The sequence below is a fragment of the Sphaeramia orbicularis genome, chromosome 18, assembly GCF_902148855.1.
Source record: "Sphaeramia orbicularis chromosome 18, fSphaOr1.1, whole genome shotgun sequence".
Taxonomy (NCBI): Eukaryota; Metazoa; Chordata; class Actinopteri; order Kurtiformes; family Apogonidae; genus Sphaeramia; species Sphaeramia orbicularis.
This window is the reverse complement of record NC_043974.1, coordinates 13,610,959-13,636,712: the sequence shown is the minus strand read 5'-3', so window position 1 is coordinate 13,636,712 and position 25,754 is coordinate 13,610,959. Positions and strand designations below refer to the sequence as shown.

Below are 25,754 nucleotides of genomic sequence, written 5' to 3'. Positions count from 1 at the left end.
GTTGTGGATGAGGCTCTTTATTTTTTCAGATGGTAAAGCTGCCCATTCTTCTTGACAAAACACCTTCAGTTTTTTTTAAGACTTTGGGTTTTCTTGCATGAACTGCATGTTTGAGACCTTCCCAAACTGGCACAATGATATTGAGGTCAGGAGACTGAGATGGACACTGCAGAACCTTCACTTTTTTCTGCTGTAGCCACTGACAGGTCGCCTTGGCCTTGTGTTCTGGGTCATTGTCACGTTGGAACATTCAAGACCGTCCCATGCGCATTCTGTCAGAGTATGTAAACTTCTGAGCACAACTGTAGACTCTGGTTGGTCTCAGAGTCTTTTCATGCGCTCACAGGGGAGAAGGGGGGGGGCATAAGAAGAGGGAAGTACCAGATCCTCAGAGGCAGATAGAGTGGTTTGTATATACACAAGTAGCAATACAAACAGGAGATGCTGGTTTGATAAGAAAATTAAGGAAAAGGGTGCAACTCAAATAAATCAAGACCGTTGGAGAAACGGACCAATGCGACTCTCTCACCAGATCTTTCTGTTTTTTGCTCTATCCAAACTGTCATTTAAAGACGAAGAGGGATTGAAGTCAAAGGGTGGATGCAGACGTACGTCATTTGGTGATTCAGATGCAGACCAGTGTTACAACGCTCCAAAACTCGTTTAAAAAAAGAAGTTCTTTTTTTGGACTGGCAGACACACAGGACAACAGCATTAAACTCTACTCGACATTTTCAATTTGAAGGACAAACACTGCACGCAAAAGCAATTGCAGGTTACGGTGTTGTGAGAACACCCAGGGGTGGTTCAGAGATTGTGATTTGGATGTGTGAGTTATGCACTTCTGTGGTCGACAAGTGAGGAAGAGCATCCACAGACATTCAGATGCATCTACAGCGTGTGAAAGGAATCAACAGTGAGACCAACAGACAAGGAATGAGTCGCGTTTCCTGCTGCGTGGAAAAAAAATATGGACTTAATCAGATCCAACTGGACATTTTTTGCTTTATTTGAATTTGAGGAACGTTTGGAGTAATCTCGACTCAACAATGATACAACTGTGACCTGTTTTATTGAGTTAACACCCCTGGATATCAATCAAGGACATCTTTGAGAGACTGATGAAGGAGTCAGACCAGACAAAGGATTACACCCTGACCTGGGATTTAGACCCGTCCTGGGGTTCATTCCTAAAACCTGCTGCCCGTCTCTGCCTCAACACCTTGGACTTCTCAGACCTGTGGGATGAAGAAGATCTGGAGGCAGACAGTACAGAAGACGAGGGGTCCGGTTCAAACAATGAAACACCGACAAGTCTACCCGGACCCCCAGCACCTCCTCCACCACCCCCTCTTCCTCCACCTCCACCTCCACCTCCTCTTCTTCCCCCTCCCTTTCCTTCATCATCCCACGAAGATGCGACAGTTAAATGTCACACCTTGAAGCTGCATTGGAGGGAACTGCAGAGTTTACCCCCCCTGCCCAGGATGACCCGCTTTGGGACTCAGACGATCTGGGCTGGACTGGAGCCGGTTCAGTTGGATACAAATCGACTGGAGTATCTATTTGAGTCTAAGACCAGTAAAACCTGCTTTAATGTGGTTTGCGGACAACGGGTAAGAATGAGGACACAGGATGATGCCTCAGGAATGTAGTGGGGGTGTGATCGTTACTCCACCTATATTTTGTTGCATTTTTATATTGATACGTTCATAAAAACTCAATATAAACAATTAACCCTCCGGTATCCCGTCCAGCAAGGCCCTTACTAAGCACCAAGTGTGCCTTTTTCGCACACTTGTGGAATAATGTCAAAAAAAAATTTCATTCAGTTTGTTTTCAATTCCTTTACACTTTTTTTTTATTTCATCAACTTGAGCCGTAAATAAAAATACCAAACCCTTTAAATGCCATGTTTGTAATGTAATATACAATTTTTGTGGAGACAAAAAACAAAAAAAAATATTTTTTTTCAATATACTACATAAAAAGTGGATCACATATTTGATTTTTCATCCTGGCATATGTCAATGATTAACTCCAACATTGGTTAATTTGCATTATTATTTTTGGCACTAGGTCAAATGTTGAAAAATGCTAGCATCTGTCACCGAGTGTGCATAAAATGCACACCTATAAATCAAACTATTAAATATTATATATTGATTTATTTTTCTGCTCTAATTTGATTTTTTTAATTTGACACACACTTATTAGGAGCATTTTAAGATGACAAAAGAAAAGTGTAAAAATGCCACATCATACAGTATAGCTTTAACCCATAAAGAACCAGTGCTACTTTTGTGGAAGTTCCCAAATTATTTTTTCTTTATATTTAACCTTTCTTAAGTGATTTATTATCATTTATTGTAATATTATCCTCCCTATTTTGAGTTTTTTCAGTGTAAATCATGTAGCTACATCAAATCATTTATTGATCATATAGATGTTCATAACAGCTCAGAGTAAAGTTGAGGGTTAATTATATCAGAAACAGCAAAAACTGAAGAAAAAGTGACATTTTCAGCAAAGATGTTGGTAGTTGCTTTTCCATTGACCCTCAAACTGCGCAAATATAACTTACGCATAAAAATTAACCTAATGGAAAAATGACAATTTTGCCAAAACTCTCATTTTCGTTTAAAAGTTTTTACACTGGCAAGAAGTACTTTTTTGGCATAGCGCAATTGGTATATCATGCAAAACTGCAATGGAAAGACCTTCTTCCAGTCATGAGTGTGAACTGTGACGTGGAACGAAATGTAGCCAATCAAGAAGCGAGCTGACTGAGGAACAAGGAAGCAGGCATAAATAAAAACAAGCATGGCCGACCTGATCTGTTTCTTTTTTTAAGTTCAGGATTTTTCCGTCAAAAATAGTCCCAAGAACAAAATCATTCCCTCCACTCGTATGTCCTCTTCAATGTTACACATTATGTTTTCTGGTTGTTGCTATGTTTCTTCTTTTTCGTTTTTGTTAGATCACGTTTGATCACGCAAGACTTCTGGCTTGGAGGATTAGATTCTAGATCAGTGGTGGGACAGAATAGTTTTGTGTGTGCTGTGTTGAGATTATTGGAACACACCACGCACAGTACGATCAAAACTGTTCAATGCCTGATTTTTTTATCTTCGTGTGGGGTCTGTAACAGATAACGACTCTGTTCAGATTTAGTAAAATCCTTATATGTGTACCCCGCTTTCGTCTATATTATATATTATATATTTAAATTGGGCTTTTTTTGGCCCCAGTGGCCATCAGTGGTATTACAACTTTAAGATACTTTAACTTTATGTTCATTACTTTGAACTTCACATAACACAGTTCCTCCTGGGAGATCTAATAATGTGAGAATATAATTTATACAGATAAAAATGTGGGGTCTGTCTTGGATGATATAAACTACAAACCGTAACTGACTCGTAATAGTAACAGTAGGTTGATCTGAAATTCCTGAAGACACAAGTTGCTTTTCCATTGGACATCTGCGCAAAACTTTACAATATTTACTGAATGTCGAAAAAACAGAAGTGCGTAATGTGGGTTTTTCCATTAAATCACAAATGTGATGATTTGTTTATTTATTATTGCGAGATGACGCGAGAAGTCAATCCATAAACATGGCGACGAACGTAAATATAGTGTTGATTTACAGATATATTCATTATTATTATTATTATTATTATATATTACCCCTCTATCTCGTACTAAAATAAAAAATGATTGGGTTTCCTGGTGTGTCCACACATACCATGACATGTTTCTTCTTCTTCTTCTTCTTTGCTCTGTCAACATCCGTTTTTTAAATTCACCTGACTCTAGTTGCGAAAAAAGGTCTTTCCATTGCAGTTTTGTATACCATTGATATACCATTTGCGCCACACCCAAAAAACCACCTCTTGCCAGTGCAAAAACTTTTAATCGAAAAATAAGACTTTTGGTGAAATTTTCGTTTTTCCATTAGGTAAATTTTGTGCAAGTTATATTTGTACAATTTGAGGGTCGATGGAAAAGCGACCACTGTCAGTTTATGGAAACTTCAAATTGTTTAAGGTATGAAGACCCAGTGCTACTTTTGTGGCAGTTCTTAAATATTTTTTTCTCTACATTTAGCCTTTCTTAAGTGATTTATTATCATTTATTATCATATTATCCACTTCATTTTGCATTTTTAAGTGAAAAACATGCATTTTCCTGTATTTAATTTACTGATCATGTAGAGTCAATTCAAAGGTTGTTACATCAGAACAGAGAAAACTGAAGAAAAAGTGACTTTTTAAGCTAAATCTATCATTATCTTAACATATACCCATAACCCATAGACCCAGTGCCACTTTTGTGGCAGTTCCCAAATGAGTCTTTCTCTCTATTTAACCTTTGTTAAGTGATTTATCCAGGCGACCCCTGTGACCCTACTGAGGATAAAGCGGGTTCAGAAAATGAATGAATGAATGAATGAGTAGAAAACTGAAGAAAAAGTGACTTTTGCAATAAAATCTATCATTAACTGAACATAAACCAAGTGTGTCCATCCACTGTCATGATCTAACTCTATGGGTTTTATTGGTGAATCAATGTTATAGAAGACGACGGTGTTTCCATGGTAACTACGGAGCCTCTGAACATCCAGATGGGTCATATCTGATGACGATGAAAAAATGACAAACTGTATTTTACACCAATTATTTACAAGGATTAATAGAATTAGTGGATCAACAGGTATTAAACAGTTTAGATCAGTAGATGTTTTTGGTTGCCTGTGGATGTTTGGGTCTTCATGGGTTAAAGACATGATGAACTTGGTGTAGACACAGTTTTGATCCTCTGACACAGTAATTGCAGAAGGAAACACATCTACAAATTAGATTTTCTGGTTGCCATCATAAACCAACCCTTAAATGTCTTTGTCTCACATCTGTTTTCTTCATTTCCCACCGCAGAAGCAGCCCTCCATCTCAGTGTTGGGCATGAAACGCAGTAACATCATAACCATCGCCCTGAGCAGCCTACCCCCTCCCCGCCTCCTCCCCCCCGCCATCTACAGCATGGACAGCACCGTGCTCGACAGAGAGGATGTTCAGGTACAGTAGAGGTCGTGTCCTGCAGAATTTGAGTTTCAGGATTAGATTAACAACCAGTGTTGCTATTGTTATAGCACAAAGACACCTGAGAAGGACGCAGAGGATATACACAAGTACAAAGAGATCCAGTGACAGTCGTGGCTCGGCCTGCATTGTGACAACTCTTTTGTAATTTTCCCTTTTAAAACAGAGGCTTCAGACAATAATCCCAACAGAAGAGGAAATTAATCTGATCAAAGAAGCCAAGGCCCAGAACCCTCGTTCCCCTTTAGCTGCAGCTGAACTCTGCCTTCTCACTTTGGGGGAAATCCCACATCTGAGCACCAGGCTTCAGCTTTGGGCCTTCGCTTTGGACTATGACTCTTTGGAGAGGGTGAGTGAAACTGCAGATGGATGGAAGAACTTCTGATGTATCCATTATTACACAGGTGTCAAACATGCGGCCCGGGGGGCCAAATTTGGTCCGCCAGAGGGTTCAGTCCGGCCTTAGGGATGAATTTGTGAAATGCGAAATTTACACTAAAATATTAACAATCCTTTTAGTTCAGGTTCTACATTCAGACCAATTCAATCTCAAGTGGGCAGGACCAGTAAAATACTATCATAATAGCATATAAAGATGGAAATTAGCACTGTTGCTGCAATCTGGCATATTTACAGCTGCAATTGTTGTAGATGTTCATTAATATGCACTGTCCCTAATAAATATATACATACATAAAAATAATGACAACTCCAAATTTTTCTCTTTGTAAATGTAAATATATTCATATATTTCCACTAAAACAAAGTATAATTTCACAACAAATGCGAACAAACTGAACAAATATGAACAACCTGAAACGTCTTAAGAGAAGTAAATACAATTTTAACAATATTCTGCCTGTTACTAAATGTTTTGTGTATTTGTAGATCCACTGTGATCTGTAAGTTATAATGTACATGTGTAAATGATAAACTGAGGCAGAATATTGTTAAAATTACACTTATTTTTTTCTGTTTGTTAATGTTATGCACATTGTTTGAAAGGATAGTTTACAGATGTAAACTTTTTCATAATGTAAATTTACTTTTTTCGCTCGAGAACATAGAGAAAATTTTGGAGTTGACATTATTTATGTATTATTATGTTATTATTTTACTGGTCCGGCCCACTTCAGATCAAATTTAGCTGAATGTGGCCCCTGAGCTGACATGAGTTTGACACCCCTGCTTTAGGTGATTCTGTTATTTTAAGTGTGATGAGATATTTGGACCAGAAATGAGAAAAATGCACTTGGTAAGACTTGGATTTTTTCCAGCGTATTGATCGGAGTATTGGTGTGCATGTAAACAGGCTCATTGTAATGTACTGTATTAACCCTGTGAGAGTATAAGTATGTGACCACCAGGGACACCTACACAAACATAATCACACAGTCACATCATATACTGCCCACATTGTCTGAGTAACCGGTTTTATCTATAGGGATGCAGTTCAATAACACAGCTGAAATGACTTTGCATCAGCAAAGATGTCATCAGACTAAAAATAAATAATGGATATGATGTCTCACCTCGACTGTATGACTCATCACGCTGTCCTTTAAATGTCTCCTTTCTCTTAACAGGAAATCGCCGAGCCTCTTTTCCATCTCAAACTGGCCATGGAGCAGTTAGCTGCCAGTCAGACCTTTAGGTGGATCCTGGCGACAGTCTTAGCCATCGGTAACTTTCTAAATGGGTGTAAGGTGAGTGTGACATGACCCTGTAGCGTTTGCGTCGTTCACACATGTGGAGGTCTTTCGGATGTTAGTGAGTTTTACTTTTTCCCACCAAGGCTCGTGGTTTTGAGCTGAGTTACCTGGGGAAGTTGTCGCAGGTGAGGGATACTCACACTCGTCAGCCCCTGCTGCACCATGTCTGCGTCCTGCTGCTGCAGCTCTACCCACAATCCTCTGACCTCTACACTGACATCACTGCTGTTACTAAAGCTGGCAAGGTGCGTAACTGCATCACTGTTTGTCTGCTGACCCTGGAGCTCAGCCTACGTCAGGATTTCTTTTTTTAATAGTGCTCACGAAGAGATTACCAAGGTTCTTTGTTCATATTTTTCTTCCATTAAGATAACAGCTACTGAAAGATAAACACAACAAAAGACAGTTCAACACAAATAGATGAGAGGAAAATGTTAGTGGTTATAGCAGCAGAAAGTAAAAATATAGAGCTGTACGAAGGAATCAGGTTCAAGGACAAGGGTATGACAAAGTAAAACTAGAAAAGCACTCGGAGAGCGTAGATGCCCCCCCCCCCCCCCCCCCCCATCACCACCAAAATCATTTGTTCCTTGTGCCAGTATCAACATTTCCTGAAAATTTCATGAAAATCTGTCCAGAACTTTTTGAGTTATCTTGCTAACAAACAAACAAACAAACAAACAAACAAACAAACAAACAAACAAACAAACAAACAAACAAACAAACAAATCCTGGCAAAAACATAACCTCCTTGGTGGAGGTAACCAGATAGAAACATATATAAACCAGCCAACCAGCAGTAAACCACATAGAAACATATATAAACCAGACAGAAACATATGTAAATGAAAAATGTGTCGTAAATGGGATTTTCAATGTTAAATTGAAATGTCCACAGAGTCCACATTCCACAGTGGATGTGGACAATTTTGTCCCAGGTACAAGATATTGTTATAAGCTATAGGTGGATCAAATTGGAGGCTAATTGGAGTCGTTTTGAATTTTTTATGAATTTTCAAAAATTGCTCAATGATGACAGATAGGAAAATTGTAGATTTTGTGACCTTGCTGTGACCTTGAACTTTGGCCTACTTGGCCCAAAATTTAATGGGTTGGTCCCAGGGCCTAGGCCTATCTGTGGGTACAATTTGGTAAAGATGGTTGGAATAGTTTTCCCGTAAAGTTGCTAACAAACACACAAACAAACACACGAAGCAAAGTGATCACAATACCTCCTGGTGGAGGTAAAAGGGCTGCATCCTCCCAATATTGGACAAGTATAATAATAACATATACAGAGTCAGCCAAAATAATGTATACACACATCAGAAAAAGAAAAACTTGCATAAATATTTCAATACCAAATTTAGAAGAATACAAGTTTCCTTTGGCCTCTACGATTACAAGAGGTGCTCAAAGTGGTGGTCATTGGCTTCCAGACATTTACGTGTACGATGAACTACTGCTTGGCTAACGTCGGCCAAAGTGTCCACTGGGATTGCTGCACATGCATTTTCAATTTCTTGTCTAAGGGCCACTAATGTGGTCGGTTTCCTGCGATACACAACATTCTTTAAGGTCCCCCATGAGTAAAAGTCTGCAGGTGTTAAATCAGGGAACTCGACTGCACCTCTTCATCGTAGCCAGTGTCCTTGCAAATTCTCATCCAGATAAGCTTGCACATCTCAGTGGTAGAGTGGCAGTGCACCGTCTTGTTGAAAGAAAAATTATACAAATTAAATATTTATGCAAGTTTTTCTTTTCCTGATGTGTGTATACATGATTTTGGCTGACTCTGTATATAAACACAATATATGCATAATGTCAATTCTAAACTTTTCTCTATGTTTTAGAGTACGGTAAACAAAGTACAACAGCCTATCAGCTGGCAAGCTAAAAAAAAAAGTGAAATTCATTCAGAAAAAGAAGTGCAATTCTAACAATATTATGCCTCAGCTTCTCATTTACAAATGTGCATTACAACCTACAGATCATAGTGGATCTACAGATACACAAAACATTTAGCTACAAGCAGAATATTATGAAAATTGCACTTACTTCTCTTAAGATATTTCATGTTGATCATATTTGTTCAGGTTATTCACATTATTTATGAAAGGATAGCCTGTAAGTGTAAACATTTTCATGTAATTTCACTTTTTTTGGCTCTGAAACAAAGAGAGAATTTGTAGTTGACCATATTTATAGGTTATGTCAGTATTTTACTGGTTTGATCCACTGGATTTGAATTGTGATAAATGTGGAACCTGAACAAATGTGAACTAAATTTTTGCATTTCACAAAATCATTCCATGGGCCGGATTGGACCCTCTGGTGGGCCGGTTTTGACACCCATGCAATAGATAAACGACAATGAAACTAGTAAAAGTCAAATATAGAACTAATCTACCCAGACTCTGTCCTGTTTCATGTTTTCAACTCTCTATAGAACAGTGTGTTCAAATGGAATGTGAAAAACAGCCTGTCAGTGCGTGTATGTGTAGGGATTTTACTGGAGTTGCTACTATGTGAGAACTTTACTATAAACTCACCTCTGGCTGACGTTTAAACCTAGTCTGAAATCATATTCTATTATGCACTTTGCCGTTATTTATGCACCTGCATCCGACTGGAGATCTATCTATCTATCTGTCTATCTATCGTAACCAATGTTCATTTATTAAACCATTTTTCTCTCTCTTTCTCTTCTTTAAGTGTGAGTACTCCTTAGTCCAGTCCAACTTCACCCAGCTAGAGGCCTTGTGCAAAGCATCATGGGAGCAGCTTAAAATACTGGAGAAGTCTGAGGAGAAGAAGAAAGTAGGGAAGGCGGATAAAAGGAGAGGTGGAGGAGAAGATGAGGTCTCCACTCTTGAGGGTTCACTCCGGCACAAGCTGCCGAAGCTTCTGAAAGAGTGTGAGGAGAGGCTGAAGGTGTTGAGAGCGGTCCACAGACGGGTGGTCAACAGGTGGGTCGACCGGTTGAGCTTCATGGAGTTGGGCTGTGACTTTGGTTAAAGCTTCTGTGGGTTTTATCTATTTAAAGGTTTATTTATTTATTTATTTATTTATTTATGTATTTATTTATTTATTTATTTATTTATAACATTCCAAGAAAAAAATAAAACAAAACAAAGCAAAATAACACAAAAACTAAATAACATTTAAATGAACAGAATCTATCTTCAAGTACATGTCTGAATTTACATGATCAAAAGGAGTAGAAAGAAGTATAAACTTATTTATTCCTACCCCTCAAGTGCTTTTACACCTTTATGACTAACTTAATACAAGAATCAAACAATACTATTTTCCTAATTTTAGCATTCAACCACAACTAATACATAGTGCAGAAGAAATCTTTCCATTCTCTGTTCGGTCCAGTTTTCTGACTGCGACTGTGCAACAGGTTGAAGCGTAGTAATGCACAAGGTCACATGATCCAGTCAATCAAGATATGCCTTCTCAGATATTATATCCCGCATTTTATTTGAACTGGATTTTTATTAGGAATATGTGTGGTGTTTTAATTATCACGAAATATATATTGAACCATTAAAAACATTTATTATTACTTTTTTTTTTTTTTTAATTTTTAATCAGTACTAGAAATTTCACGTGACCCCATATGAATTTCAGGTGACCCCACATGGGGTCCCGACCCCAAGGTGGAAAAATACTGTATTAATTGATCCTGGATGTTGTTTCTTACCAGTTCTCATCACTGGTGTTAGCTTTCCTCAATCAATCAATCAATCAATCAATCAATCTTTATTTCAGACTCAAAGGTCCGTATAAAAAACATGTAAAAAAAAAAAAAAACATAAAAAACAACCACAAAAATACAGTAAAATGTAACCTTACAGCAGTGTTTTTCAACCTTGGGGTTGGGACCCCATGTGGGGTTGCCTGGAATTCAAATGGAGTTGCCTGAAATTTCTAGTAATTGATTTAAAAAAATTAAAAAATTACAAATAAAAAATATATGGTAAATTGAGAGAGCCAATCCCAATCCATAAAAGACATGACAAACACTGAGTCTGAAACTGCAGCACTGTGGTTCTGTTTATCTGTCAAATGTTCATTGTGGTCAGTTTCAGATGCTGCAGCTCTTTCATAATTCATAGTTTGAGTTATTGTTTGTTCAGTATTACTTGTCAGTCTTGTAAATCCAAGCTGGACTGACTGTACATATCCTGACCAAGGAAAATCAAATTCTCACTTTGTGCAGTAATCTACACCTGACTTTTCTGTCTCTGTCCATAATAATGTGCATTATATAGACTAAATGTTGTCTAAAATCAACATTTATTTGCAACATAGTATAGCAAACTATTACATGATCAAAAACAAATTAATTTTAGCAAAAAAAGTCCCCTTTTTTAATGTCTGTGGTCGCCAGAAATTTGTGTTGTTAAAATGGGGTCAAGAGCCAAAAAAGGCTGGGAACCACTGCCTTACAGTCTCCATTAATCATCATGGAAGACCCACAGTGACTCATTACCCCCCCTAGTGGTCACATACATTCATATTGGCACGTCACATTATGTTCATATTTCTGCCACATAATACATTTCAATCTTTGGCATGACATCAGAACTGTTTTTTTTTTTTTTTTTATTTGTTCCTCCAGGTTCCACTCTTTCCTGTTATTCCTCGGCTACTCCCGAGCGATGGTGAGAGAAACCAAAGCAGAGGACTTCTGTAAAACCATCAGTAACTTTTCTCTGGAGTACAGGACCATGAGGCAGGCAGTCCTGCTCCAGAGGGAACGGGAACGACAGAAAAGTGGAGCAGAAAGCCCAGGCCCTAACACCCCCGTAGGCAGGAGGAAACACAAGCAAACTCCAACACAGGTTTATGTTTCAGATGTTTACAAGACATTCATTCCAAAGAAGCCATGGTTTTTCAGGATTTAAGTGCCGATTGTTTCACCAGGAATGTGACGAGCAGAGTAGACTGGAAGAGGTGCTGAGAACGCCAGAGTCCAGTTCAAGACTGGACGCCACGCTGCCTCGAAACCGCAGGAGGATGGGCGACATCCAAGGTGAAAGGTTTCTGCTTAACCCATAAAGACCCAGTAGGACTTTGGTGGCAGTGAGAGGTTCAGTTTAACTGTCATCACTGCAAAAAAAAGGAATGTACAAAAATAGTAACATTAAATTCATTATTGGGTTAAAATATAAAAGTATCTACCAGTGCAGTAAGGAAATTATACTAAATTGTACTCAAGTTTTCTTAACCCTTTCATGCATGAATTATGAGAACCTTAGTCGAGATTTTTTTTTCCTGAATGTTTTTATTCCTCTTTAGGCATGAAAAAACAATGCAACTGAATTTTTTTTAATAAACCTGTTTTTTATGGAGGTAGATTTGTTTCTTTATTGCTTTAACTAAAAAAAATTCAATTAAAAAAAGTGTTTGAATGAAAAAATAAAAAATCTACGATCCAAAAAATTGCATTTGAACACTTTTTTTCTTTGATTGAAGTGAAAAAAATTTTTTAATTGATTTTTTTTTTTTTTTAGATGAATTTTTTTTTTTGTTTTTTTTTTTTTGTTAAAGCAATAAAAAAAAAAAAAAAAAAAAAAAAAACATATCTACCTTCATAATTTTTTGTGGAGTTCCAAAAATGTCCACTCCGCTGGACACCATGTGTTTAATTTTTGAATATCAGAAAGTGATATACAAAACCAAAACATTTTTAATGCAGCTAATCTGATGTTTTCTCACATTTTATCATATGTGCAGTTTTTATTAGCAATTTATTTACACTCAAATATGTCACTGCAGATCAGGTTTACCAAGAATAGCCAAGTTATAGTAATGGTATGAATGTCAGTGTATGGGATGATGCAGAAGTGTCCACTGTGTTTACTCATATCGAACTAAAACAACAAAACCCATGAATATATTCGAGAACAGATGTAGAATAGCTGTCCACTGTAGTGACCAATAAGCATGAAAGGGTTAAAATAAGAAAATATTATATGTGTCATGGTTTAGGTTAGGACCCAAATGCAGAAATGTCTTTATTGAAGACACACAGCACAGAAATAGGAATAACAGAGTGAGCATAATGAGGAGCAGGCGAAGAGATGTGATCCAGAACAAAGGCAGGCAGGTTACCGGGAGACAGGCGAAGAGATGTGGTCGGGCCAGGCAGAGTTGAAACCAGGAAAATCCAGAAATCACTAAACTCAGGGTCACAGGCAGAACACAGGTCAGGTTAGCAGGACTGAGGCGAAGACACGTGGTCAAAATCAGGCAAGGGTCGGAAACAGAAAAGTGAGAACAGATGAATGCTGGAGAGTCTGTCAGGTTCCTAAGACAATCTGACAAAGACGACTTCTTCTTCACCATCATCATCATCATCTTCTTCTCCTTCTTCTCCTTTATCTTCTCCTTCTTCTTCTCTTTTATCTTCTTCTTCTTCATCAAATCATGTATTTTCCTGTATTTAACCCTTTCATGCATAGTGGTCACTACAGTGGACAGCTTTTCTCCAGCTGTTCTCTTATATATTCATGTATTTTGTTGTTTTACTTCCATATCAGCCAAAACAGTGGACACTTATGCATCATCTTAAACATTGAAATTCATACCATTACTGTAAATTTGCTGTTCTAGATAAACTTGATCTGCAGTAACATGTTTGAGTGTAAATTAATTGTTTGTTATTGTTATTAAACTGCAATTAAAAGTTTTTTTTAATTATTATTTTGCATAATATCTCCATGAAGTGACTAATGACTATTAGAGTATGTTAAAATGTGAGAAAACAACAGATTAGCAGCACTAAAAATGTTTTTATTTCATAGTTTTCACATAATATATCAGTAAATACATGTTTCTTTGCTTCCAAAATTAAACGCATGGTGTCCAGCTGAGTGGACATTTTTTGGAACTGCATGAAAAATAGGTTCATAAAAAAAAAAAAAAAAAAAAAAAAAAATTCAATTGCATTCTTTTTTTCATGTCTAAAGAAGAATAAAAACACTCAGGAAAAAAAATCTTGATTAAGGTTCTCACAATTCATGCATGAAAGGGTTCATTTACTGATTATGCAGACTAGCGGCATTGTACCCGTGGTGCCATTGTACGATAGCATGAGAGGCTAAAATCACCCAGCATACCTCACAACATTTGAATACGGACATAAAATTGTGCCTTGTAGATAGTCAGGTAATGTTTCTATTCATTTGGTGACTTTGGCGGCGATTGGGTCTGTGAAGGCTGAGGAAAATCTGGACAAATGCCCTCCTGTGCTGCAACATCGGGACATCAATTGGACGGACAGACACAGAACGTGCATTATATAGTAGGATGTTCATAAAAGCACAGATTTAAGTTGAGGGTTATTATATCAGAAACAGAGAAACTGGAAAAAAAAAAGTGACTTTTTCAACAAAGATATCAAAAAATGAACATAAAACAGATGTCTCCATCCACTGTCATTGATCAAACTCCATCAATGTTGTAGAAGATGACGGTGTTTCCACAGTAACTACGGAGCCTCTGAATGTCCAAATAGGTCATATCTGATGACCATGAAACGACGACAAACTGTATTTTACACCAATTATTTGCATGTATTGATAGAATTAGTGGATCAACAGGTATTAAACATTTTATACCAGCAAATGATTGTGGTAGCTCGTGGCTGTCTGGGTCTTCATATGGTTAAACACACTTGTCGATCAGCTGGACTCAAATATGTCAAACTAATCCTATGTTTGCTTTTGTTTCTCAGGTCCATTCTCGAGGAAACTGACGTGGTGACTTTGCTGATTTCCTGAAGCCTTTCAGTCACTGGTGTAGATCAAAACTGTTTTGTTTATATTATTTATGATCCTTTCGCTTTGTTTATTTTTTTTCCTTATTTACACTCATGTAGAGACATATAAACACTTGTTAGTTACGTAAGAGTCCACATCTCAAGTCATACTAAATCTGTTTGAATTCAACACATAAAGTACATTTAAAAAAAAAAAAAAAAATGATGATGGTGGTATTTATTCATTTAGTTTTTGCAAACCCAAAACTGGGTTCATTTTGGTACCTGGTACTTTACCAGCTTTTTAGACCCAATAATAAGAGAGAAATTTAGACATATTTCCCCACAGGATGTAACTAATGATGACTTCAGATAAATGCATTTTTAATAAAATCTTACGAAGTGTATTTTTCTCATTTCTAGTCAGAATACCTCATGAGACTTAAAGTAAGACATAATCACCTAAAGAGTAACTTTTCAGTGAGATATAAGAACTTATTTTTAGACAGTAGATCTGGAAAATCTCATTTCAAGGCAGATTTCTTTGCTTGAATTAAACAAAAAAAATCTGCTAATGGAACAGGTGAAAATTATCTTGGTAAGATTTGTTGAATTAAGATTTTTTGATTATGATTTTTGATTTGATTATGTCTTCTTTTAAGTGTGATGAGATATTTTGACTAGAAATGAGAAAAATACACATGGTAAGATTTTGATTTTTTCCAGTATACTACATCAGAGTCCTGTGATGAACTGGTGGCATCCAGTGTCATCAGTTTTATTACGTACCTTTAATAAGTGACGTGGTGGTACATCATTAAATATTTATTCCATTACTCTGATCTCAGGCTCTGAATACAGGCTTTGATTGACAGGTCTGTATGACAGGTCACCTGCTGACCAAGTTAGACTTTAATTTCAGAGTTCCATTTATTAAATGAAATACTTTTTTTTTTTTTTTTTTTTTTTTTGTACTCTTACAGACAGCTCCACTGTAGTTATGGTTACAAGACTGTAAAATGACTTTTTTTTTTTAACCTACTCATGGATGTAGCATACCATTTTACCAGGAGATCACTTACATCTTCTGCAACTACAGTAATTTGTAGAAGGACTAGCTTTACTTTTTTTTTTTTTTTTAAATAATATTTTACTGTAAAAATATAGGACAAATACAGCAAAGAATTACAGTATTCTTTCTTCAAGTTACACAATTTAATCACAATGCCACTAGATTATAACTTACAACCCAATAAGAATTTACTGCCTCTCTGAAATTCCACATATGAAAATTAAGTTTTCAGGCATTTTGTATTATTATTATTATTATTATTATTATTATTATTATTATTATTATTATTATTATTATTATATAGCCTCCAGCTTATGCAAACATCAATATGCATAGGACTTTCCATAAATATGGATACCCTGAAATGGCACATTCTCTACATTTGCTTTTAATATGTTAAGTGTATTTGAATGCCAAGACTCTCTGCTATTATGATATTCTACATTTCAAACCAGTTTAGTAGTTTTCTGATGTAACACTCTAGCATTAATTGCATTTCATGTTAGGTAACAATATATTCAGCATGCTGTCTGTTGTGTCTGATGTTACTGATATGAGGAAACACATGGATTTACAGACAAAGCTGCAGACTGCTTCTTTTAAACCAGTGGTTATCAAACTTTCTACAGCAGAGTACCCTCTAAATATACTTTTTAACAAGTACCCCCAACACATTTTTGATTGAAAAAATAAGGCAAAATTTGTTCCTGTGCCAAAGGTGTCTGGTTATATTTTCAAAACTTTGTAAACAAACAATATAACTTTAACCCTTTCATGCATGAATTATGAGAACCTTAGTCAATATTTTTTCTTGAGTGTTTTTATTCCTCTGTAGGCATTAAAAAAACAATGCAATTGATTAATTAATTAATTAATTTTTTTTATGAACGTATTTTTCATGGAGTTACAAAAATGTCCACTCAACTGGACACCATGCATTTAATTTTTGAAGCAAAGAAACATTTATTTAAAACCCATCATCAGAAAGTGATATACTGTGTGAAAACTATGAAATAAAAACATTTTTAATGCCACTAATCTGATGTTTTCTCACATTTTTATCCTACTCAAATACTAGTTATTACTCATTTCATGGAGATAATATCTTCCGAGACCCAGGAAATTAACAATTTTAGCTTTTTTACTCTAAAAAATTGTCTTGATTGGAAACTGCATAATGCAACAGTTTTTTCAGATACATTTTTAAAATAATTTTTATTTATTTATTGATTTTTTAATGGAATGTCCTTTGCAATGGGCAGCATTTTAGTTAAACTGTCAAACTTTTGTCCCCTATAGAGGACACAATGCATTGCTGGGTCTCAGGAGGATATGCAAAAAAAAACAAAAAACAAAAAAAAAACTTTTTGTTTCAGAAAACTGTTAATTACAAGTGTCATAAAAATTAGCAATTGATTTACACTAAAACATGTTACTGCAGATCAGGTTTATCAAGAGCAGCAAAGTTACAGTAATGTTATGAATTACAGTGTATAGGATGATGCATAAGAGTCCACTGTGTTGGCTGATATGGAACTAAAACAACAAAACCCATGAATATACAAGAGACCAGCATGAGAAATGCTGTCCACTGGAGTGACCACTATGCATGAAAGGGTTAACTGTATACATATATATATATATATATATATATATATATATATATATATATATATATATATATATATATATATATATATATATATATATGTAAGAAATTAATTAAATTAAAAGTAAAAGTAAATCTCGTGTGCAAAACATAAACTGAAAAGTGCCCTCTTTCATTGATAAGAAAAATAAATAAACTGGTCATTAATTAATAAATTAACCTTTCATCGACAAAAATAATATAAAATAGAAATGTTCTTAAAATGATACCAAAGTTTAAACAAATAAAGTCAAACTATTATATAAACATATGTTGCTTTATATTTCAGCATTAATTTTCATTATTTATTCCAGGCAAAGTAATTATAATTTAAGGGGAACTGAAATCTACAAGAAAATTAAGTGTAGAACAAACAGAAAAAGCCAGTGTATCTCTGTTAGAGGGGTACATCTGTGGAATAATCTGGAGCAAAACTTAAAAATGTCTTCTTCAATCTGTGCATTTAAAAGGATGTATAAATCCACTATAATAACAAAATATAGAACATTACAGTACGCATAAAATAAGATATTATAGTTAATTGGTTATCATGATAAGAACATACCATCATATTTATTGATCATTGAATTTGGAGTAATATTTAAAGTGTAAATTTTTTTTTAATAGTTTATATTAAAAACGGTTGATTATTGCAAATCTGATTGTGTATTTATGAATGGTTTTTATGGATGTTTTGTGTTATTGTAAAAAATATATATATACAGAGGAAAATGTGTGTTAACAAAGCAAAGGAAGCAGATCTAGTTAGATTATTAGTTTGTAAAAAGGGGGTGGGAGTCAATAAGTTATACTTCTTCCCACTCCTTTTTGAGCGCAAAAAAATTAGATTTATTTATTTGTTTTGACCATGTTGTATGATTCTTTGTTATCTGATGATTCTATGTGCTCAAAATAAACTACTACTAACTAACTAACTATATGATGACTTATTTAATGTATCCCCCCCCAAAAAAAAAAAAAAATTAAACTACCGGCTGGGCTTTTTCCAAGTACCCCACTTTAGAAACCCCTGTTCTAAACGAAAAAAAACCCGTTGCTTTTTATACATAACAGACATGACCGTTGTTTGGGTTCAGGCTTGTGTTTCCTCAGATCAGCCTAATGTATGCGCCGTGTCGTCATGCAAGAGTTGACCGACGTGCGTATCCACCAATCAGCGTAACGTATACGGAAACCAGGCAACCAAACCATCCTATCACAATTTGAGATACTGAAGTGGGCGTGTGCTTTACGTCGTACGTGCTTCGTCGACGCCATTTCGTGTCCAGTGGTTTTCAAGGTGATACGATCAGCCTCCTGAGCCGTAAGCGGACCTTTACCTATCCGAGTCAAAACAGCGCTGAATTTTACTCATTTTTAGTATTAAGCTCCTGGTGAGTATTTTTAACCGAGAGATTTTTCCCTATTTTTGTTAATTTTTTCCTGACTCTGAGCCGTCTTGGGGACTTTTTTTTTGTTTTTATTTTTAATGCATTTTTCCTGGCTGGTGTTCCTCAGACTGTGTTGGCTGTAGTGGCGTTCATTTTGTGATGGCGGTGTGAGAGCTGCGCAGAAAAAAAAGCAAAACAAAACTAGTTTTAGTAGCTTCCACGTCAAGATTTTTGCTTTGTTTTTTTCCCATGAAACGTCCATTTTTCAGGTGCTGCGGTGTTATTTGTTATATGAGTGTGGTGATATTTCCGAGGAGGGGAATAATGGAATCTTGTTCCAGTCTTTTGTGGACTGTAGTGTTCAAACCGAGTCGCCTTTTTTTTTTTTTCATGGAAATCTGTTTTTTTTTTAACGGGGTTTTTATTCTCTCTCTTTGCTTTACCCCCACCTGTAACGTGAATTGCAGTCGGTGACATTGACTCAAAAAAAAAAAAAAAAAAAAAAAGACCAGTTTTTCTTGTTTCTTCTGTGATTCTGTCAGTGCTGAGACAGTATTATTTTCTGCAGCATATCACTTGGGAATGATGTAATTTTTCAGGGAAGATGTTTTTCCCCAGTTGGAAAGTGGGGGCGTTTTTGAAGGAGCATGTACACAACAGTGTTTTGATGTGTTGTGCAGTCAAAGACTTGTGGAATTCTGTAGCATTGGGCAAGACATGATCTGTGCATTTGGTAATTCAGAAAAAAACAAAACAAAAAAAAGTGACCCATTCATTCAGTGCCAGTACATTCTGAGCTGTGGATCTGACCCAGGATGGAGGCCCACAGCAGGGCCAGGCCTAGACCTCAGTATTTGCTGTGATCTTTACTCATCACTTTTCCAATAGATGCAAACATATTTGTAATAAAATCTCAATACAGGTTAGAGATTAGGTTGATGGTGCCCCTCCCCACCCCCATCCTTATTCCCACTCAAACAAAACAGAACTGTAAGATCCCAGTTTGACACCCCCCCTCCCCTCCCCTCCCCTCCCCTCCCCTGATTTGTCCCCTTACTATGCCCCCCAAATGTGTCCTCTGGAAGTGTCCTTGAACAGGAGTCTGTCCAGGCTCCAGGGGCGCTGTTTTTGCAGCACACCCCTCACTCTGACACCTGTAGAGGAGGAGGAGGTGGAGGCATTGGGCCCCAACATAAGCCCCCCCCACCCCCCCCCCCACCCTCTGCCCACCAGACTGGTGTTGCCTTGTGCACTTTGAAGCTGACACCACTCTCTGAAATGTTCCGAACATAAAACAAATGTCATAGTTGACTTTCTATCCTAGTCTGTGGACACATAAAACATACATCCAGCAGTAGCGATTCAACTGAAATACAGTAATACTTTATTTTTGGAGGGTATGTAGACCCTTATTTAAAACAATATTTTTGTAGTTTAAAGTAGCTCCAGATGTTTCAGCTGTACATGCAAAGAAATATCCAAATTTGTGATTAAACGAATGTGAAGAAAATCCATTTAGGCTTGAAATAAGAAATTAATTGAAGTAGGTATCATTTGACTACCACTACATTTTCTGTTACAACACCAGATGTGTGTTAATGCCTAAAAAATGCAGGCAAAAAAATGTTTTTATTCATGCATTAACTGAAGCCACTTCTGTCATGTTACTTTGCTAATTTTATAATGCATCTTAGTGAAAAATAAAGATATAGCATTCCAGATTTACATTCATCACTAGGTATGACATGATAAAAGAACACAAGTCACAATATACAAATACAGTTAGTAAGAAATAATACATTGTGCAGCAGAACATGTTAAAATTGATCACAGATTGAGTTTACCTCAAGTTATTGTCATTTGAGCCATGATAGATGTAGTTTACACTTGTAAAATAAGACAAAAGTGAAAATATTTATCTTGCAAACAATTTATGTATTGTGTTTTAGATAGCTTTGATCAACACTGGTTTTTGTGTGTTATATATTTTAGAATATTGTTAGTCTCATTATAGCATAATTACCTAAATCATACACTATTTGGACAAAAGTATTGGGACACATTGAATTCAAGTGTTTGTTCTCTGACAGGGGTCTGGGATGCAAAACAATCACGACCAATATCATAATATAGTTTTATATTATAATAAGTATCATATTGATTATTAATATTGATGTTTATATGTCTGTTTTACAGCTGTAGCCATGATGTGTCCCAATATTTTGGTCTATATAGTTCATAAATATAAATATTTCCTTAAAGTGTAATGGGAAATTTGAAGAAAGTAGATAGTGAGTTGTGATAGAAAATTATTATTTATAGTCAGAGCACGAAAAAATAATTTAGAAATTTAGAGGTAGAACATTTAAAATCATAGTCATGGATTAAAAAAGAATTACTAAAAACACTGTTAAGAGGAATTAAGTAAAAACCATCTCTGATGCAAAGATAACTCAAATCAAACTAACCAATGCAATGATATGTATGACAATATAAAACTATATTATGACATTTGTTGTCATTGTTTTGTATCACAGACCCCGGTTAGAAAAGAATTCAGTGTGTCCCAATACTTCTGTCCGTGTAATGTATGACTTTAGGATAACCATATGTAACTGTAAATCTTATCTTTATGAATTTAGGAGGTCGATCCACCACAGATGTGTGTTTTATTGTGTAGTTATCAAGTTCATTTTCCACATTCAGTTCCTGCTGTGCTTTGTTGTGCTTGTTGTTGTTGTTCCACTTCACAGCGGTTCAGTTCTAACGTTACCTTTTTTGTTTCCCCCCTGTTTAGTTTTTGAAGCCACTTTTTTGAGCATCGACAAATCGTAAGTTTGTCTCAACCCTTTTTTTTTTTTTTTTTTCGTTTTTACCTCAACTTTTGCAACTTTTACACACAAAAAAAAATCTTTTGTTTTCACCCTTTTTGTGATTTATCCCATTTCTGCTCCTTTTGGATTTCCTCTAGAGCAAGTAGCATGTAGTGTTTTTGTTTTTTGTTTTTTTTTTGTGCTGTGGTAGAAGATGAAACCTAATTTTCAACCTGTTTAACACTGATACAACCCCCTTACATTTCACAGAGGATGATTACCAAATGGATCCTGTCAGTGGTCATTTTAAGTGGCCTGATTTGTTTTAGCTAACTGATGAAGAGCGCTCCCACAGCTCATCCCCTTCATCCAGTCCCCAGGTTAAGGACTGGGCCTTTCTTTTTCTTTTTTTTTTTTTTTTTTTTTCTTCTTTTTTGCAGCCTTTGCTTTTTTATGTGAGTGTGCATGTCATTAGATTCAAAACTGGCCTACTACCCACAGAAAAAACAATGCTTTGTGCTATTTTTGAGGCATTGCTATTGGAATTGACAGCAACATTGGGTTTGTAGTGATCCCATTAAATGAGCATGCCTTTACTCTATACCCATTGATTACTAACTGGTTTTTTACTCTTTATGTAAGTATAGATGGTAGCCACATTAATCAGTCACATTTTTGTTATATTTCAGTCATTCTGAAGTGATTTAACTTCAAACACAGGTCTTTCTCTCACTCTTTCTCTTTTTTAAACCATTAAATCTATTAAAATCTCCCCACAAAATCTGCACCCACAGCTGATTGTCGCATTTGTCTTCAGACATGAATCTCAAAAGCTGCACTGGCAGTCTATCACTGTTTAAGCACAAACACTAAAATCGTACATCGATGTGAATGAACCCACTCACGAAGCAAAATTAAATTATACATGCAGTAGTTTTCTCATTAGTCTTAGCAGCACTTGTACAGTAAGCCCCAGATAAGGATGAAAAATGTTATAAGGTGGAAATCTCATGACGGTGTTAATGAACCAGTGACCTGAACACAGTCACAGTGTCCTCATTAATGTTGCATTTTGAGCAGAAATAGCCCTGCAATGAATCAGTTGAACCCATATCCTCCTGAGACCCAGGAAAGTAAAAGTTTTGGCTATTTTACATTAAATGATTGCTTTGATGGTGCAACATTTTTTCCTGATACATTATTTATTTATTTTATGCAATGTACTTTGCAGTGGACAGCTTTTTTTTTTTTTAATAAAGCTGTGAAACTCTTGTCCCCCACAGAGAGGGAAAAAATGCATCGCTGGGTCTCTGGAGGATATTCAGTTTGTGCCTTGCAAAACTAAAAAAACAAGCTGACAGTTGCTGCCAAGAGCTGTTTAACATTTGGTAATTGCTGTTTTCATGCAGTGGAGAAATAATTAGATGCCATATGCTAACACAGGAGACTTAAATGGGCAAAACAAATAATATTTAGAAGTGGATCATCGTCAGGCTGAGTGATACACAATGATGTGGGTTACCTACATATCAACACAGTGTAAAACAAGTGGTGCCAGGCACAATAAGCCCCGCCCCTGGCATGTATTGTAGCTTATTTTGGCATCGATCCAGCTGATGTCATCATGTCTATGCATGTGGTGATGTCAGCATATCAATTGCCTCTATACATGTGGCAAGTATGAAGTAAATTGAAACAAAATTGATGTTTTAATAGACATCTGAAATTTTGCCTTTTCTTAGTAAATGGGAAAAGAAAAAAGATTTAAAGCTGCGTATGTCTTTTGTCACCAATTTTTCATTAAATCTGTAAAGCCCGAGTCATAGCCTAAGTATCACGAATCTGCAAGTCTTTCCATGATTACACACCTGAATTTCTTCCCTCATGGTGAACAATTTCATAGTGTACTCCATCAGAAACACTGTATGCACTGAACACTGAAAATGCCAGAGTGACCTACCAGCTCTGTTTGTAAAGAAATGGATTTTTTATGGTGGAGTACACTTTGAAATTGTTCACCTAGAGGGAAGAGATTCAGGTGCGTAATCACGGAAAGATTTACGGATTTGTGATACTTAGGCTACTTGGGCTTAATGAAAAATTGGTGATGAAAGTCACATGCAGTTTTTAAAAAAAATTGAATTTGGACCTACTGTTCCCAAAATGTAACCTCATCTATTTTGGTTCACTGGCAATCTATAAACCCAATTTGGTATGAATTCAACCACTAGTTTTGCTGCTAGAGCGTTAACAAAGAAACAAACAAATCAAACCACAAACAATACCCCTTACCTCCCCTTCAGGGGGTGGGGTAATTAACCCATAAAGACCCAAACAGCCACCATTGACCAAAAGTATCTACTGATCTAAACTGTTTAATACCTGTTGATCCATTAATCCTATTAATATATGTAATAATTGGTGTGAAATTCAGTTTGTCGTCTTTTCATGGTCATCAGATGTGACCCATTTGGACCTTCAGAGGCTCCGTGGTTACCGTGGAAACACTGTCATCTTCTACAACTTTGATTCCCCAGTAAAACCCATGGAGTTGGATCAATGACAGTGGATGGAGACACTTGGTTTATGTTCAGTTAATGATGTTTTTGCTGAAAAAGTCACTTTCTCTTCTGATATAATAACCCTCAACTTTAATCTGAGTTTTAATAATCATCTACATGATCAATAAATAAAATATAGAAAAATACATGATTTACAACAAAAAACCCAAAATAAAGAGGATAATATTACAGTGGTAGGAGTTTGTGGAGTAATGATTTTTTTTTTGCTGTGAGCTGTGAGTCAAAATCTGAGTTACGAGCAAGCTTCAGATATGCAGCCGATGTTGTCATAGCTGCTGTGGCTCCCTGTGGCTTTGGAAAATTAATGAGTATTTAATTTTAGTTCATTAGCTTTGTCAATGTAATTCTAAATTTGAAGATTATGGTGATATTAGGTATTACAGGTTTTATCTCCTGCTGCATAACAAAGTCCGGTCGCTTTCCGGGGTGGGGGGGTGGGGGGGTGCAGAAACGCTTTGCCTCGTGTCTGGAAGAGGTGAGAAGAGGTCATCCAGAACACGTCAATAAGCGTTGGTGATAAGTTCAATATAAGTTACAAATAGGTTCAAAATGCGTTACACAGGTTATAAACAGGTTTTGGATTCGCTAGACATTATCTCGATCTATTTCAGCTTATGGATCTAGAACAGATTAATGACATTTCAGTTAATTTCAATGGGGAAAATTGATTTGATATACGACCAAATTGAGTTACGGGTTCGGTCACGGAACAAATTAAGCTCGTAAGTCAAGGTTCTACTGTATAAAAAATGGTTATAAATCCCTTAAGAAAGGTTAAATAGAGAGAAAATTTCATTTGCGAACTGCCACAAAAGTAGCACTGGGTCTTTATTCGTCATAAGATTATGTAATAAGACACGTTTGTGGAACCCATGTGTCAGTAGTAGTGTTTTACACCACGAGTTCATGGTCAGTGTCTGCCATGAACCCCACTTTGAGTTCATGTGTTTAAACCAGTGTTTTTCAACCTTGGGGTCAGGACCCAATATGGGGTCGCCTGGAATTCAAATGGGGTTGCCTGAAATTTCTAGAAATTGATTTAAAAAAAAAAAAAAATGCTACTAAAAATATATGGTGAGTTGGGAGAGACAATCCATAAAAGACATGACGAACTGTGAAACTGAAGCAATATGGTACTGTTTGCCTGTCAAATGTTCATTGTGGTCGGTTTCAGATGCTGCAGCTCTTTCATAATTCATAGTTTGAGTTCTTGTTTGTTCGGTATTAATTGTCAGCCTTGAAAATCCAAGCTGGACTGACTGTACATATCCTGACCAAGGAAAATCAAATTCTCACTTTGTGCTGTAATCTACACCTGGCTTTTCTGCCTCCGTCCATAATAATATACATTATATAGACTAAATGTCGTCTAAAATTAATGTTTATTTGCAACATAGTATAGCAAACTATCACATGATCAAAAACAAACTAATTTTAGCAACAAAAAAAAAAAAAAAAGTCTCTGTTTTGCATGTCTGGGGTCGCCAGAAATTTGTGATGTTAAAATGGAGTCATGAGACAAAAAAGGTTGAGAACCACTGGTTTAAACCCTATATATTCCTGCTTGGCACAAACAATTATGAACATTCACTGTAGCGATATCTCATCCTCCTAAACACAGGACACACCACACTCTCCGCCGCTTTGCCAAGCA

At 36.2% G+C, this 25,754-nt stretch overlaps 2 protein-coding genes and 1 long non-coding RNA gene across 9 annotated transcripts in view; 2 read left to right on the top strand and 1 right to left on the bottom strand.

Annotated features, from left to right (window-relative positions):
- Positions 1 to 532: 532 nt before the first annotated feature.
- Positions 533 to 14,888, top strand: LOC115438674 (FH1/FH2 domain-containing protein 1). Its single transcript, XM_030162435.1, has 9 exons — positions 533 to 1,616; positions 4,941 to 5,081; positions 5,272 to 5,454; positions 6,692 to 6,811; positions 6,901 to 7,062; positions 9,533 to 9,786; positions 11,451 to 11,673; positions 11,756 to 11,864; positions 14,571 to 14,888. The coding sequence occupies exons 1-9, from the start codon at positions 1,122 to 1,124 to the stop codon at positions 14,597 to 14,599; spliced, it is 1,716 nt and encodes a 571-aa protein (XP_030018295.1). The 5' UTR covers positions 533 to 1,121; the 3' UTR covers positions 14,600 to 14,888.
- On the bottom strand, positions 11,315 to 24,854 carry LOC115438676 (uncharacterized). Its single transcript, XR_003938130.1, has 3 exons — positions 24,739 to 24,854; positions 18,236 to 18,237; positions 11,315 to 11,326 (listed from the first exon to the last, which is right to left on the bottom strand). It is a non-coding gene; the product is annotated as an uncharacterized LOC115438676 (long non-coding RNA).
- hnrnpc (heterogeneous nuclear ribonucleoprotein C) overlaps positions 18,603 to 25,754 on the top strand; it is a 32,598-nt gene continuing 25,446 nt past the window's right edge. For 2 of the 7 annotated variants that reach the window (XM_030162442.1, XM_030162438.1), the window contains exons 1-2: positions 18,603 to 18,708; positions 21,503 to 21,536. Coding sequence is in view for 1 of the 7 variants with exons in the window: in XM_030162437.1 (XP_030018297.1) it covers positions 19,423 to 19,438; positions 21,503 to 21,536 (50 nt within the window). In the remaining 6 variants the exon portion in view is untranslated. Of the gene's footprint in view, positions 19,439 to 21,502; positions 21,537 to 22,887; positions 22,907 to 25,754 lie in introns of those variants that run through there. The other 5 variants (XM_030162437.1, XM_030162439.1, XM_030162440.1 and 2 more) reach the window with 4 other exon arrangements.

Excerpts from the sequence above, each read along its gene's own strand:
- LOC115438674 (XM_030162435.1), top strand. The coding sequence starts at position 1,122 with ATGAAGGAGTCAGACCAGACAAAGGATTACACCCTGACCTGGGATTTA. Across the intron at positions 5,455-6,691 it reads ACTATGACTCTTTGGAGAGG|GAAATCGCCGAGCCTCTTTT; the intron begins GTGAGTGAAACT and ends TTCTCTTAACAG. Across the intron at positions 11,674-11,755 it reads ACAAGCAAACTCCAACACAG|GAATGTGACGAGCAGAGTAG; the intron begins GTTTATGTTTCA and ends TTGTTTCACCAG.